This window comes from Enhydra lutris, unplaced genomic scaffold (genome assembly GCF_002288905.1).
Source record: "Enhydra lutris kenyoni isolate GAN:26980312 unplaced genomic scaffold, ASM228890v2 scaffoldscaffold39, whole genome shotgun sequence".
NCBI classification, from domain to species: Eukaryota; Metazoa; Chordata; class Mammalia; order Carnivora; family Mustelidae; genus Enhydra; species Enhydra lutris.
In genome coordinates, this window is record NW_019154123.1 from 26,925,357 (window position 1) to 26,942,540 (window position 17,184).

Sequence of the window (17,184 nt, forward strand, 5' to 3'; positions counted from 1 at the left end):
CTTACTTGCACAGCCTTACTGAGGTGCAACTGTCAGGCGGTAAGTGGCATGTGTTTTTCAACTGTAAGAATCCGGAAAGTTTTCACATATGAATATACCCGTGAACCCATCACCATCATCAGGAATAGAGTTTCTTGCCCCAAAATTACCTTGTCCCTCCCGCCTGCCCCCTCTTCCCTAGTTCCCCATCCACAAATCTGCTTTGTTACCAGACTTTGCATTTTCTAGAATTTTATATAACTGGAGTTTTACATAGTTTTATCTTTTAAAAAAGGTTCTCTCCTTTTGTCTGATGTCTTTCATGAAATATCATTATTTTACGACCATCTGTATTGTTGCAGGATCAATGGCTCATTCCTTTTTATTGCCGAGTAGTTCTATATGGCACAGCTATTTTATAATTTATCTATTTGCCTGTTGACGAATAGTTGGGTTGTTTCCAGTTTGAGACTATTATAGATTAAGCTGCTTTGAACATTCATGCACAAGTCTATACGAACACGTGTTTTCATTTCTCTGTGGTAGATAACGTGGGGTGGAATGGCTGGGCATATGTTTAATTTTTTTTCTTTTAAGTCTACCGCACCTCATATTCCTAGGCGGCGCCCATTCAAAGACTAATCTGGCACGGCCCTGCTTAGCTTCCAAGAACAGACACATTTAGGGTGATATGGCCATAGGCTGTTCAATTTTTTTTTTTTTTTTTTATTTGACAGAGAGATCACAAGCAGGCAGAGAGGCAGGCAGAGAGAGAGGAGGAAGCAGGCTCCCCTAGAGAGCAGAGAGCCCGATGCGGGGCTCGATCCCAGGACTCTGAGATCATGACCCGAGCCGAAGGCAGCGGCTTAACCCACTGAGCCACCCAGGTGCCCCAGGCTGTTCAATTTTGATTTAAGAAATCATCCCACTGTTTTCCAACATGGTCGTACCATTTTACATTCCTACCGGTAGCGTACAAGAGTTCCAGTTCCTCCACGTCTTGCCAACACTCAGCACAGACAGCCTTTAAAATTTTCAACATTCTAGTAGCTTCTCCTCTTTGTCTATCCCTATCCCACCTGAGGAGAGGATAATGAGCAAGGAAATAGCTACAGGTAGGCAGGCAGAGGCAGGAGGGGAGGCAGAAAAGGAGATAAAATCAGCCACACTCCAGGGTATCAACACCGCCTGATCAAGAGTAAAATGCTTGTCTGAGTCTATGCTCTGGGACAAGCCCAGTCACTCACAAATGGTGATTCCTCATCAATCATCTGGTCAACATGTTAGCTCACTACCCTCCAGGCCAGGGCCCAGAGCCCAAGACAAGAGTCCTAGAGGGACCTCAGCTTTGAAACGCTCCTCCCTGGCTGCTGGAGAGCCAGAAAATGGGGCCAATGGGGTAAGGAGATTCATTCATTGCCCACGGGACCCTGGTTTCACCCACACCCAGTGTAGTGAGAAGGCAATAGCATCTCTCTGTCCCCTGGGAGAAGACGCATGGGTTGGGGTAGAGACAAGGGGAGTTTTGGGGACAAATGTGCCCTCAGTCTGGGGTGAAAGGGGGAGCTTGTCCTACTGAGGAATATATCCTGTTTAGCCCTAAGAGAAATATGTCTCTATTAACTAGGCCTACAGGTTTCAGTACATAGGTATGGAGCATAAAAAGGATGAAATAATGAGGGAGGCCTTCAGGAATTATGAACAAGGAAATTCTGTTAAGAGGTTTTTAGTGAAAGCAAAGGCCATCTCTAAAGTCAGACATAGATACCCACCCGATAAGCACATGCAGGCCACTTATAATACTGAGCTTCAGGAACCAAGCGTCTGTACCCTCATGTGGGAGTGGGAAAGAACCCAAATTACTGTACCTGTAGCCGCTGGGAAGAACACCCCGAAGACACTGAAGAAAGATTCCCCGGGGCTGTAATCTGGCAGAGTGTTGTTCCACAGCAGTTCTGGGGAATAGCCCACAAAACCATGCTCTGAAATGACACAAAGCAGAGCCAAATGAGCCAAGTGATTGGGTGGTGATGGTGGGGTCCTGGGATCAAGCCCCGCATCAGCTCCTGCTCAGTGGGGAGTCTGCACATGTGTGAGAACTCTGTCTCTCAAAAAAAATAAATACAATCTAAAAAAAAAAGTTTTAAAAAATGAGCCGAGGCATAAGATAGAGCATGCGGGCTTCCCTGGACTATATGGTCTCATCTTATGTAAATTTAAACGTTATAACATAGAGGTATGTGTGTGAGAGAGAGATTGAGAGAGACAGAGGAGGAAGTCTGACAGAATCATCCTTACCTCTCTTAGGCTTGACTTCATGGGCCTGTTTTTCCAGAGACATGTAGATGAAATGACTTGAAGGAGAACAGTAGTTAGCTCTGGGTAGGGGAACATCCTTTTTTTTTTTTTTTTTTCTGTTTTTCTTTCTTTTCTCCTTTCTTCTTGATAGATTTCAGTATAGCTGAAATCTTTCATTGAGCATGTATTTATGTATTTTCCTTTAATTTAAAAAACTAAGCTAACTTTCCCTGTTCAAAAACCTTTCCATGGGTCCCTCTTAGTTGCCGAACAGAGTCCAAATTCCTGAAGATGAGAATCAAAGCCCGTGACAAGGGGCACTGTGCCTGCTGCTTCCTGCTCATCTTTGCTCTCCTCTACCCAGTAGTCACGCAGATGATGCTCCCCGAGAACATCAGTAATGCCCCTCCCTGTGCCTCCCGCCCTCTGGACCCTTCTCCCACGTGTTTAGCATCAATGTCATGCTCACTTTCCAAACCCATCTCAAATGCTACTCCTTTTGGGTTTTACCTCAATTCCTAAATCAGGATCAATCCCTTCCAAGGGCTCTCAGTATTGTGGCCATATTCGATCTTTCCCCAGCTAGACTCCTCAGGGCAAGAAATCCAGCCTTACGCAGCTCTGTCCCCCAGAGTCAAGTGCTGTGCCTGGCACACAAGAGGTTGGTTGCTAATACGGGTCACATTAAGAAGAATCTTTCTCTTAGATCTTGGCTATGCTTTCCCATCCTGCACCCAGGCTTTCCGTTTGACTTGTTCATAGGCTACTTTATAGCAGGAACACCTCAGATCTGATTTCTTCAAAGTGTTTTAAACATTTGTACCCTGACTTCAATAAAATGTTTCATGTGGTTTCAAGCCTACTTTGCTTCTTTGTCAAAGGAGGTCACTTTGAACAGCATCTGTGGACATGTTAGTGGGCTGTGGAAGTTGAAGATCCAAGTCAAGTGTTCTTAGGCTTGGGAACACCGAGGATAGGATATCCAGCCTCTGCTTTTGAATCACATCTCTGAGAAGGAGTTGGTTTATTCCTGTTAACTATGGTCTAAGAGAAGCCAACCCTGCTCCCTTTCCCAAAACCCCCACAACCACATAGGATGGGCATTTGGCCATCACTCCAGCCAACCCCTAGAGCTGTGGTGACAGAATTTCCTGCCCAACTGTCCTCCACCTACCTTGGGGCTCAGCTTCCCCCTGAGCTTCCATCCACAAAAGAGCTCCTGCTCGCTCCTGAGTCCAAGGAGACTGCCAATGCTTTTTGTAGCTTCCAAGATTCATAACTTAATAGGAAAAATATTTTGTAAAAAAATAATAAAATGAAAGCTCAGTGAAGCACAAGGGGCCCTGGGGAGTCCAGTCAGGACTTAAAATCACTGTCAATTGCTTTCTTCTGCCCAAACACGGAATTTGCCCTAAGACCTTCAATTCCAAGTCTCGGGCAACATTTCTGAATGGTTTGGCATCTTCGCAGCTGGTCTTCCCCTCATTAACAAAAAAGCAATAATGGCTGAGTTAACTTTAGTTTATCCCCTGGCTGACCCCACTGACTAGCCTTTCTGAGGTGAAAACCTAGCCCAGCCTGCCTTGGAGCAGAGTTCGGCCAAGCTGGGATGATGTGTGGGTCTGGGAACACATCTGAACGCAGGGTTTTGGGCTCGCAGGGCCGTGGGCTCGCTGGGGAGGCCTCGCTGGGCCCCACTGACCTCAGTGGCCCCCACGGCAGCTCTGACAGAGGTGGGTGTTTGGTCACCAGGCCCCGGGGGCTTTACCCAGGTCCCACGAATGAGTTCCTGGGAAGACTTCTCTCTCCGTCCACCCCACCAACAGGATCCACAGACTGACAGCCTAAGTCACTTGGCTCTCACAGGGGGCTGAGAGGAGGCCTACCTTATCCCCTCTCTCTCTGCAAATGCAGCCGCACACGTTGCCCAGCACACGCTCACACTGATGTGCTGCTGAGCCAACCCTCTCCTTCTGGTGTGCTTCTCAATCTTTCTCAAGGAAATCCCCTCAACTTTGAAAAGAACTTTATGGGCAAAAACATCGTCAATGCTTTATTTATAATGATGTAAAATGGGGAGTCTACATTTCTAACTCTGGGGGACTGAAGTATTTTAAATATTTAGAAAGGGTTTTTTAAATATTTAGAAAGGGTTTTTAGTACCACAGAAAATTGTCCACGTTATGTATGATACACCTGAAGCAAGAAAACTGGACACCGTTTATAGTACAAATACCAAAAAAGTTTTAATTTATGCATGTAAGGAAAGAAGGAAACATACTAAAATACTAACTACGGATGTCTATATAATGCAATTATGAGCAATTTCTCCTTTTTTCTCTTTTACAAATTTTCCACATTGTCTTTCACAAGCAAAATTCACTTGCCAACACAAAATAACGTCTTTTTGAAAAACAAACAGAATATCCCAGGACTGAAAGCCTACCTTCTCTAGATCACTTTTCTGTAAAGAAGTTTCTTTTATTTATTTTTTTCTTTCCATCTATATTCTACCTGCTTCTCAAAATGATTTGAGTGATTTATGAGAAAAATGTAAGTAAGATAGCCCAAGGTCCTCTGCATAAAGCTGTGAGGTAAGACCCTGCAATGATCATCCTCCTACTAGAATTCAAGGCCTACAGAGATCATTTGATGACTTTTTGGCCAGCCTGCTCAGCCAGGGACAGACCTCAGGGCCCACCCTTCCTGGGTGCCACTTTCCAGTGGATGAGAAGGAGCTCTGGAGGCCGGCATGGTGGACTTCCTTATTTCCTCTGCTCTTACCTTCCCAGGCCCTTATGACTTCCACTCCCTAAAAACCCCGCCACCTCAGGTCCCCAGGCCTCAGCCAGCCCCCAGTGAGGCTTGGACTTACTGGTCCTCACCCCAGCTTCCAGGGCTCTGGTCTCTCCCCAAACCCCAAACCGGACCCAGCTGACCCTTGAGCTTACGGCAGGGTGGATGCCCAGGTCACCCACTGATGTCCCTGACCAGCTTGGACTTGCTAGCTGAGGCACGAGTTGAGCTCAGCTGCACGCACCCAGGGCACCTGCCATAGCCTCTCACAGTGGGTCTTTAGGCCGGACATGCTGACATCCAGGACAAAGCTTCTTAAGTTTTACGGTTATGGCCCCATTGGAGAATCCGATGAAGGCTGTCCCCACCGACAGCACACTTTGCACATCATTTGGGGGTTCCAGGCCTCTGAAGCATCTCTAAGGGGTATATAACCTGAGGGTCAGGACTCCCACTCTAGGGGCTTCCCTAGAGACTTGTGCCAGCCCCGCACACACTGATGGCGTCCCCTGTCCCGCCTGCCCCTGTGCCCAGCCTCACAGTGGACAGACGGCCACGACAATGCATGACACTGCTGTCCCTGCCAGGCAACGGGGGGTCTCTCTGTGCGCAGGCCATCAGAGGGCAACCTCTCTTCTGAACACACTGACAAGCAGCCCCTTACTGAGCACCTCCTTTGCACCTGTCCCCAAGCACTAAGTCCCTTACAACGTCATCCTTGATCCTCAGAGCTACCCTGCAAGATCAGAGGGAAGGACACCAGGCTCAGGAAGGTAAAGAATCTTGTTCAAGGTACACAGCCAGACTTGCCTGTGCTACAGCCACCGCCTCTCTTCCAGGAGACCATCCCCTCGTCCCTGGCCCTGCCCTTCCCACACAGGAGGCCAGGCTTGGTCCTGGGCAGGCCTGTGGCCTATGGAACAAACCCTTCTGGGGACATCCCTGGGGTGGGGGTTGGGGGGTGCCAAGGCATGCAACACAGGTCCTCACCAAGCCCAGCAGATATCCGCAGAGCTCACAGCATCCCCGCCCTCCTTCTGCAGGAGGCTGACAGGGGACCCTCCTCACTAGGGAATGCCATGCACATCTAGGGGTGTATGCCTGGTGGAGGCTTGCAGAGCTCGGAGAAGGCAGAGCCTCGCCTGGCCTCCATGTCTGTCTGAATTCAAAGTCTTCCACCCACCATGCTGTCTGTCTGTAACTCATCCCCAGCTTTTTCCCCAGAGGCCCCTAATGCTTGTGTCTCAGCCCCTGTGAGCCATTTAGTTCCTCTGCTGGTACAACAGGAAGCCAGTCCGGGCCTTCTCAGCTGACATCTTCCAAACCTGAAAGGCCTGGGAGGCCCCATGCCTGCACCCACTACATGTGAACATCTGGGTTTGACCCGAACATCTGGTTCTGTATTTACCAAAAATACTTCAGCCCCATTTGAGCTACGTGCTTTTAGGAAAAACAACACAGACCGGGGGGTGGAGTTGGGGGACATAAGAGAGAGAAAACAAATCAAGACAAAAGCCAGGCAGAGGTAAGATACTTGAAGGTCTGTCTGCAGAAAGGCCTGGCCTTCCTTTCCCAAATCCAGGTAACATGGCACCTCCGGGTGTCCCTGGGTAGGCCCTGATTCCATAGGGTCCACCGTCCACTCCCAGGTAGTCCTCACAGGACCCCACCCACCTTGCCCTGGCCAAAGGCAATCAGCTCTGGTCAGCAGCCGTGACACACCCTCTGGTCAGGTCGCTGCCGGGAATCTCTCTGTGGCACCTGTGGCTCCCTGCCCCCGCCACCCCCACCTCTGGGGTCTGCCGAAGTCACAAGAGGCAGTTGGGAAGTCATCAGCCCCCACATGTGGGCGTCAGATTGCTACTGCTGACTAACTTAGAAAGTGAGATTTCTAAAAATGACACTGGCAGTAGGGTTGGGGTGGGGGCACCTTGCTGGGAGCTGAGCTCCAGGGCGGGCAGGAGCTTCCGGTGCTGGCTTTCTTCTTGGCTCGGGTCCCTCACCCCTGGACCAGCGAGACAGCCCTTTCCTGGGAATGGACAATGGGAGAGGCTGGTCCAACCAGGAATAGAAAGAGCGGAGGAAGGGCCTGGGAGAGAGGAAGGCAGGGAGGGCCCCAGAGGGCGGACTGGGGCCTAAGGGATCACAGGAAGAGCAACTCTGCAAGGAAAAGGAAAGGAGAGGCCGAGGTTCTGGGAAGGGACACACACCAAAACAACGCAGTGGGGGAGGGATGGGAGGATGAGGCCAAGAGGAGAGAAGTGAGCTGAGGCTCCCCAGAGGAGGAGGAAGTACAGTAGGGCGGGCAGTAAGAGAATCATGAATGTGGTGCCTCTCCCAGGGGCAAAACATGGTCAAGCACACATGCCCCGCCTCGGGTCCTCCCGGGTAGGCAGTGCCATGAGGGTCTGCCCTGCTGTGACCACTCTGGGATGTTGTGGCTTGGGGACAGAGATCTGCAGCTTGAGGGAGGGAACAGGTCTGAAATGGCCTAACCAAGAAAGGTCACTGTGAAGGAGAAGGAGAGTGTCCAGGGCCCATCCTGTCACTAAGTCCCCCACGGAGCTCCTGCCCAAGCACCTCCCCCCCCCATTACTCACACATTGCTTGACCACAGATGGTCTAAGGCAGACAAAGACAGGCACTCACACACTTCTGGCTGTTTGCATTGGCCAGCGGAGTTTTTCCTCCTCTGGGCTGTGCACTTAGCTCCTGGGAGCTGAGAAGGGGCGTGGGGATGGGGGCAGTGGACCTGGGCCCAGAGAGCATGGATTTGGGAGAAGCCAGGCTCTTGTCCTCCTGCCTTGGGTGGAGAATGGGGCCCCTTCCTGGCATGAGCATCCTGAAGATCTCTGGGGAAAAAAGGAAGGGCATTGTCAGGAACAAGAGGCTAGGCACAGGGGTGGGTGCCCTGGTTCCTGGGGGGACTGAAGGTGAGTCCCTTTTCCTTTTGAAATGCAAATTCTGACTGTCAATCTGGGATGAGCTGCAGGTTCTTCATCCCTACTGAGCCCCCAGGTGATGAGGCAGGTGCAGGGGTGATGTTTTAGAGCCCTTCTAATTCTGAAAGTGGCCCAGCCAAGAGCCCGTTCTTAACATTCATCACCCAGCCTCCAATGACACCACTGATTTCCAGTGGCAGACATAAAATCCCAAACTGGCTTCTAGAACATGTCAGCACCACCCCAGCGGCCCCCCCCACACCCCCTTCTGGCTGCTACCCCTTCCCTTCCCCGTGGCTGTGACACAACACGAGAACTGGGAAATGAGCTCGCTGCCACATTTCTTAACATGCTGTGACCAAGCAATTATGAACTACAAGGCCTGCCACTAGGTCTTCTGTTATTACAGTGTCGGGTGCCCTCCGTTCAAGCCGATAATGAAACTTCAAGGTCGAAGGCACTGACGCATTTCAACAACTGAGCCACCGGGAGCTCAGAGTCTGGCCCGGAGCCCACGGAGGACCGAGCCCAGTCTGCAGGGCTATCCCATCAAATGGGGTCACAACAATCTGGGTCCATTATAGGGACTCCATAGAAGTGTGTTGAACCCGAACTCAGTCAGGCTGTATTGAGCCGGACTGTACTGACCATGGACTGGAAGACGGAAGGGAAATGATGATAGGTTTGGAAGATACTCCCGAGGCACCCACCCATGGCCCAGTTTTCCTTCCCCACAGGAGCTCTGGGCGGCCAGCTGGTGGCCTGCCCTGCACCACAACCTCCTGGCTCCAGGCTCTTTGGAGTTTGGTCCCCCAAAGAGAGGGTGGGGAGAGGATGTGAGCAGGGTTTCCAGCTCCCAGGCCCCCACCCAGAGAGAAAATACACAGAGGGTGGGCTGGGCATACCAGCAGTGGCCAGAAGGGAAGTCTGAAGTGGGGCTGTGCCTGCCCAGAGGGCACAGGGAGGAGCAGCCCGGAGCCTCCAGGCCCCTGGGGAAGGCCTCCACCCTCGGGGACAAAGGCTGGCTGGAACAGCTGGAAAGCCCCCAGGACTTGGTAACCTGGGTGGATGAAGGGTCTGAGTGTGTTGGGGTGGCGGCCTGAGTATGTTGGGGTGGCGGTCAGGGTGGCCCCCTTGGAAGGGGGTGGCTGGAAGTTTCCCGTAACCAGAGAGGCTTCTGCCAACCCCTACAATCTAGGATGGACAGTTCAGAGGTTCTTTCTGAGCAAAGGGTTCCTCCCTTGTGAAAGTGAGGACAAGCCTTTTCTTGACGAAGAATGATGTCTAATACCCAAGAAACTGTTCCAGATGCTGACAGAGCTCTATTTTAAACGCTTAATGAACCTTTTCTTATAATGGCCTTGGGGTCAGCAAGTTGAGATATGAGATTTTTGCCTAGAGATGCCTACAGAGAAAAGAACTATCAGATGCCCCAGAACAGGAAAGGGCCTGACTCCCGTGGGAACTCAGGCTACCCTGAGCCCAGGAAACAAAGAGGTAGCTTGGGATCATAGGAGGCACTGCCACACACACGGAGCTGGGCTTTGTGTCCGTCACTGTCTAAGCCCGTCAGGTAGTATTAGCTCACAACAGCCCTACGAAACAGCTACATTCTCCAGGTAAAGAAAGCAAAGCGCAGAGGAGACCCAACAGGATTCAACCCTTGACCGCTGCTGCTGGGGTGGGAGCTCACTCAGGGATGCAGGGAGTCTGGGAGGGGAGCCAGGAGCCTGAGCTGCCTCTGCAGGGGCCCTACCCAGGGGGGTACAGAGGCCCTAGCGACCCCAGCTCACAGAGCCTCCAACAGCCTGCCCAAAGCAGCAGGCGGCTCGAAGGAACCCTGAGAGGAAAATAGGACCTTCTTATCTCCTAGGGTAAAGGAATGCGCTCTCAGGCCAGGATAAGTGGCTGTTTTGACAGGAAATCTCCACCCTGGCTGTGGGTTCCACCCAGCCACGACTTACCACCACCACCCCTTCTGTCCAGGCCTCTGGCATCCCAACTCCCAGTCTACTTAAACGCCAGAACCTCAGACCCCCAAATAATCCTAACCCAGCTGGTGGTCCCCCACGAGGGCTGCTGCTATGCACCTCTAGCCCTCTGTGATAGTCAGGAGGTCTGACCTAGGAGTCACTCCCCTTCCCTAGTCTTGGCCTGGACACCCTCTCCAGGCAGGCAGCAGAGGAGGGGGAAGAACGTTAAGTGGCCCCCTGCAGGGGACAGACAGCAAGATAATCACAGTCATGTAAGCAAGGCTCCCCTCCCGCCAGGCACTATGCTGGAAATACCCAAATTCCCAGACACCCTTTCCTGCCCCCACTTCAGCAGCCATGGACACCTCTTCCCCACCACAAGTCCTACCCAAGAAAGAAATGGAGCAGATGGTCTCTTAGAATTCTATAGAAGATTCAGCATCATAGTGCCGTAAGGGTCTTTAGCCTCCAATCCGTTTCACAGATGGGAAGGCCGAGACCTGCAGAAGGAGAACCCCACACAGTTGGCAGCTGGTCAGGCAAGACAGAACCCAGTGTGGCCAAGCCCCCATCCAGTGTGTCCTGTAGGTACCCCCCCTCCAGTCCTGTAATGGCCCTCATCTCTCTGTTGTCCCTGCCAAGTGGGAACGAGAACCACGCTATCTTATTTCCTGGTGTGTCCCCGTTGACTGGACCTAGGGAAAATACAAGATCTGTAAAATACTAATAATTAACAATGGAGAGGCACCCCTGGATGGCTCAGTTGGTTAGGCACTGACTTTGGCTCAGGTCATGATCCTGGGGTCCTGGGTTCAAGCCCCACATCGGGCTCCCTGCTCGGCAGACTCCCCCTGCTTGTGTTCCCTCTCTCACTGTCTGTCAAATAAATAAAATATTTGGAAAAAAAAAAAAAAAGAAACTCTGAATCTCAGCTCTCTCTTCTCCCCTCCCCACCCCCATAGCTGCAGAATCAGAATCTTCATTTTTTTTTAAAGATTTTTTAATTTATTTGACACACAGAGAGAGAGAGAGAGAGATCACAAGTAAGCAGAGAGGCAGGCGGCAGGGGGGTGGGGGAGCAGGTTCCCTGTTGAGCAAAGAGCCTGATGTGGGGCTCCATCCCAGGACCCTGAGATCACAAACTGAGCCGAAGGCAGAGGCTTCACCCACTGAACCACCCAGGCACCGCCAGAATCTTCATTTTAACAAGATTCCCAGATCTTGAAGCTTGAGAAGCTTGGAGTCTTAAAGTATAGAACCCAGAGGCCCCCAGGGACCTATGCTTCCAGGATAAATGACGATAATAGTAGTAATAATGTACTGAGCACCCACTTGGTGACAGCTACGACACTTGTGCATGATTGTATTTTATGTTGGGACAAGTCGGCAGGGGAGGCCTTATTACCTGCTCTTCAGAAATGAGGTGCGCAGTCAGGAAGTCAGAGCCACAGTTACAGGCCAGCTGGAATCTAGTTCCAGAGCCCGGGCTCTGACAACATTTCTAAGTGTTTCACTCGTGCACTCTACAGGGCCTAGAAAATCGTTGGCAAGTGAGATCCCTGCGTGGGTATTTTAGGGGCTGCCCCATTGCCCGTGCTGGCCCAAACACCTGTGCACTGGGGTTGGGCTACCGAGGGGGTGGAGGGCTAACTATCTCTTCAGAAACGGTCCCTGAAGACGAAGGGGCATGGCTCGGCCCCCAGTGAGCATTAAGTGCCAGAGTGACACATCAGTCAGAGGGTTAGCAGGCCTGAGGCCACTTCTGCCACAAGCTCAGAAACTTCTAGCACTGATATCCCCCAGGCCAGAGTGAGGGTCAAAGGGGAGGCTCACCCGGTCCCTAGTCTATAACCTCCAAAGGTCTGATGTGGGGCTTCCTCTCCTACCAGCCCCCAGGAGGCAACACTCTCCTGCCAACTGCTCCGGAGGCAAATGCCACCCTCCCCTCCAGGTAGCATCCAGGGGCTTCTTGGGCCACAGAGGCAGGCCTAGCTCAGGGAGCCCGGGTTTCGGCTGGTCCTCTCTGCACCACCCACCCTCAGCCTGGGACTGTCCATCTGGTTCTGTGTCTGTAGGTGTTTCACCTCATTCCCCACCTAAATGTGGGTGACTTGAGGACACATCGCCCTGACTTCATGTCTCTCACAGACTGCCATGCCTTTCAACGTAGTAGGTGCCCCCAAAATGCTTGGGCCAGGAAGTACCATGATCAGCCCTCCTACAGAACCGAAGAAGGTGGTCTGCCCACTCCCCACAGCCAGAGGACTCCTTCCGTGTTCAGGGAGAGGAGCAGGGGCACAGGCAGGAGATACATATCCCATCCCTCAGGGTGTCTCCGTCTATTTTCTTGGAACTCCCAGCTGTTTAAGGCTGAGGCAGGCAGGCCCAGCAGTGCGAAAGGGCCCTCCCAAGCCAGTGATATCATGCTTCTGGCATTTATCCCCAGAACACTGGCCAGGGAGTCCAGCAGCCCAAACCCCCTCCTGCTCACAGAGCTGGAGCAGACGCAGGGGTAGAGCTGGACAGTGTTAGTTCTCACTTCCTTCTGCAGCCTTGACTGCGTCCCCACGGCCTCCTCAGCCTAAGGGTTGCTTCTCTGCCTTCCACAGCCAAAGCCAGCGAATAAAAATAATCCAAGCTAGTGGGAGGACCTTGGATCTGGGGGCTGGGGGGAGGGGGTGCCTTGGATTATGGCCAATCACTCTTTCTTCATCACAGTCAAACTCAGAACAAGAGGAAGGCCTGGGGCGTGCCTGCTCCTGCCCTCCCTCCAGCCAAGGATGAGTGAGGACCTCTGCCCACAGAAAACCTTCTATCAAGGGTTAGATCCAAAAAGCCAGGAATTCAGAGCTCCTAAGGTATGGTCTTCTCCCTCTCCCACAGAAATCTTCAGTGTTCAAACTCACCTAATTTGAAAAACAGCAACCACCAACATGCACTGTTATTCCATAGGTAGAACAAATGGAAGAATGAACTCTGCTTCCTGATTAGGGCACCAAGGGAGAGGAGGGGTAAGGACCGGATGGGGGGAAGGATGGTACCAAGTCCCAGATGGGGCAGCGAGTTCAAGGTGGGGAGAAAAACCAGAGAGAGACAAACGTAAAAGGAGAAATCAGGCAGGAAGGGAAGAGGAGAGAAGCCAGGTAAGGAATGCCGGAGGTCACGATCTGCTGTTGGCTCTGAGGGCTGGACTTCAGAAATCCTTCCCAGGACATGAGCCTTTGTTTACAATTCTCCACAGTCCTAATCTTTAAAAATTCCTCTGTTTGAATCCTCAATCTTCCCCCCCTTCTGGGTTGACTATGCCTTTGAGAATCCGGCAATATTTCTGGACCCTCTCCTAGAAAAATACACTCTCTCCAGTCTGATTTTTGCATGTAGCTTCAGGGGCTCGTGGATCCTAAGCGACAACCCGCCTCCTCTGAAAGTTCCACTGTGATTGGGAGGCCCACCATGGCCAGAGCGAGCACAGCCCAGCTGCCAGGCAAAGCTCCAGCCGGGGCAGGCTGGGCCCGAATCTCATGTGCGTGCGAGCCATCACATCGGGCTGTTATGGACCTCAACATCCTTCCCTGGTTACTAGCCTGACAGTGGCCCCGGAAGCAAGGCTGGCTGCTTTCAGGGGCCAGCTGTGTGTCTGGCTAGTTATTAATGCAGTAAGAAGCCTGCCTTTGACCCAGGTAACAAGGTCTGCACTGACCTGGAAATTAACCCTTTACAGATCGCTGGGATTATATTAATTTGCCCATGTGCAGTAGGTCCCAAGTCTGAATGTACATTACAGATAACCATTGTGCTGGTTTAAAATACAGAATACAGGTCCGAAATTTGATAGTCTGATTCAGACTGCTCTTCTAAGGAGCTTCTAGGTGATTCTGAAGCAGGCAGTCCCTAAACCAAACTCTGAGACACAATGTTCTTGTAGAAGTTTGCAACCCTGGGAGGCCGAGCTTCTGGGCCAACAGATAAACAGTTTCCTTGCTCATGGTAGGGTCCTCCTCACACTTAGGGTAGGACTAGGCCTATGTACAAGGGCACAGACTATGTGACTAGGTTTGGATCACTGCAGCAGAAAGGATGTAAACAATGCAGGATCACAGGGTAAGAAAGGATATAAACAATGCAGCACATAAAAGGTATCTTTGCCATCATGTCCCCAAGGGCCTCAAGGCAGAGGTTCCTAGATCTGCTGGCATAAAAGAATCACCGGGAGTACTTCTTACCATTCAGATTCCCAGGCCTCAGGCTACTAGGAAATATACATTTGTAGCAATAACAAGTTTCCCTAGTTGCTCTGACATACAAGGGGCTGTGGAAACTTGTTTGCTCCTGGTACCCACAGGCTCTGGGGATGTGGATCAAGAGACAAGATACAAGACCTTTACAAGACAATTACTGTAAAAATGCTTTGAAAAACGAAAGTGCCCTTAACAATCCTCCAGCAAAAGAAATGAACATTACCAGATTTCCTTCTTCTCTCTTTTTCTTTCCCTCCTCCTCCTCTGCCTTCTTTTTCATGGTGGAAACTAACTAGAGAAGGTGAGCCACGCTGGAAGGCCCCGAATGGGTTCCAGATGGGGAAGATTTTGGCTTCTTGGCCTGACTGCCCCTCCCCTTACCCGGGAGTACTAGACAAATATTATCATTTTCTGGCTGTGTAGTGACATGGAAATGGCTGGGAGGCACCCGGTCAGTGTCAGAGAAGCTCATACAGCAGGGGGAGACCGCTGGCTGGGTCCAGAAGAGAATGCCGAAATATTTTCTGAGTGTCTGCAAGGTGGAATTTCCACATAGGAAGGAAGCCATGATGTGCTCGGGTTGATCCACATAGGGCCTGGCATCTGACTGGGAGTGGGGGGAAGAGGGCACCAGAAGGAAGGCTGAAAAGTCAGCCACATCTCAGACTGCTAGACAGAGGGACAGGGATGGGGAGCTTCCCCAGGGACGTGGCCGCTCCCCACCTCGGAAGGCACATCCACAATGGTGAGACTGTCTTATGCATGTCTAGAATCCCCCTAATGGTAAGGCATGCCTTTCTACTGTATTTCCTCCACGTGATTATGATTTTTTTTTTTCATTTTGATCTCCTGAAACTTGGGTGTCTTACAATCAACAGGTAGACTTATTGGGACGGATTTTTCCCACCTGAAAAGGTGGTGTGTCTCAAACTGGATGGTGTTTCGATAGGGAGGAAATACGGTTTATCACTTTGTGCAACCCTAAAGCGTGCCTTGAGGCGGGTATCATTATCCTCTTTTTTCCAGAAACACAGACAGGTGACTTGCTCAAGGTCACAGAGCGAGGGTGTGACAGGGCCAGGGCTGGAACCCCATCTTGCAGGGTCCCCTTCCCAACACTCACTGAGCACCTTCGCCTACACTGTGGGAACTGGGGATTTGGCGTCATTGCCAAGGGAGAAGGGTCTGAAAAGTGGCTCCCGCCTCAGTCGCTGCGGCACAAGAAAGCAAAAAGTGATTTTCTTCTGACTTCAAATAGAAATTTGAGAAAAAAACAGAAAAATAGGTAGGGTTTGTTTGGTTGCTAATGTTTATGTTAGGCTGTAACTGAAGTTCCCTTATGACATCAGAAATTTAGGACAGTGTCATGCGGAACTATTCCTGTAATGATCACATTTGGCATGTTTAATTTTAAAATGGTCTTCATTTGGATGATAATGACAGATTTGCTTAAATTTACTGTTTTATTGACTTTTGAATCTTTTTAAAAAACATTTACTGGGGTGCATGGGTGGCTCAGTGGTTAAGCATCTGCCTTTGGCTGGGGTCATGATCCCAGGGTCCTGGGATCGAGCCCAGCATCGGGCTCCCTGCTCAGCAGGAAGCTGACTTCCCCTTCTTCTACTCTCCCAGTTTGTGTTCCCTCTCTCGCTGCGTGTCTCTCTGTCAAATAAATAAAAATCTAAAAAAAATAAAATAAAAAACCATTTACTTATTTGAGAGCTAGAGAGAGAAAGAGGGGGGCGGGGAGGGGCAGAGAGAGAGGAAGAGAGAGTCTCAAGCAGACTCCGTGCTGAGCACAGAGCCAGACACAGGGCTCAATCCCAGGACCCTGAGATCAGGACCTGAGCTGAAATCAAGAGTCAGACAATTAACCGACTGAGCCCCCCAGGTGCCCCTACTTTGGAATGTTTCTCATGACTTCTTGTAATCAGGATTTTAAGGTGTTGTACCTTAAGAAATCTAGCATTTTCTGCCAGCTTATGAGGAGCAGGAAGAAGTTTAACAGAAGAAATCATCATCAAAATAATAAAACCGGGGCGGGGCGGGGAGGAGTCAAGATGGCAGAGAAGTAGCAGGCTGAGACTACTTCAGGTGGCGGGAGATCAGCTAGATAGCTTATCTAAAGATTGCAAACACCTACAAATCCAACAGGAGATCGAAGAGAAGAAGAACAGCAATTCTGGAAATGGAAAATCAACCACTTTCTGAAAGGTAGGACTGGCGGAGAAGTGAATCCAAAGCGACGGGAAGATAGACCGCGGGGGGAGGGGCCGGCTCCCGGCAAGCGGCGGAGCAACGGAGCACAAAATCGGGACTTTTAAAAGTCTGTTCCGCTGAGGGACATCGCTCCAGAGGCTTAACCGGGGTGAAGCCCACGCGGGGTCAGCGTGGCCTCGGGTCCCGCAGGGTCACAGAAGGATCGGGGGTGTCTGAGTGTCGCAGAGCTTACAGGTATTAGAACGGGGAAGCCGGCTACAGAAACAGAGCCGAGGAGTGAGCTCTAAGCTCGCGGTTACCTTGAACTGGTCGCAGGCTCGGTCAGCTTGGAGCCTGGCCGGAGGCAGGGTGACGGGAGTAATTGGGCGCTGTTCTCTGAGGGCGCACTGAGGAGTGGGGCCCTGGGCTCTCCTCCGGGCCGGAGACCGGGAGGCCGCCATCTTCATTCCCGCCCTCCGGAACTCTACGGAAAGCGCTCAGGGAACAAAAGCTCCCGAAAGCAAACCCGAGCGGATTACTCAGACGGCCCGGGTAAGGGCGGTGCAACTCCGCCTGGGGCAAAGACACTTGAGAATCACTACAACAGGCCCCTCCCCCAGAAGATCAACAAGAAACCCAGCCAGGACCAAGTTAACCTACCAAGGAGTGCAGTTTCAATACCAAGGAGAGCAGCGGAATTCCAGAGGAGGAGAAAGCAAAGCACGGAACTCATGGCTTTCTCCCCATGATTCTTTAGCC

General features: G+C 51.2%; 1 protein-coding gene across 1 annotated transcript in view; it reads right to left on the reverse strand.

The window, feature by feature from the left end:
* Window positions 1–17,184, reverse strand: part of LOC111155134 (solute carrier family 12 member 8) — a 148,523-nt gene that overhangs the window by 58,166 nt on the left and 73,173 nt on the right. Inside the window, exon 6 of the mRNA XM_022515205.1 lies at window positions 1,848–1,961. Within this exon, the coding sequence (XP_022370913.1) occupies window positions 1,848–1,961 (114 nt within the window). The remainder of the gene's footprint in view (window positions 1–1,847; window positions 1,962–17,184) is intronic.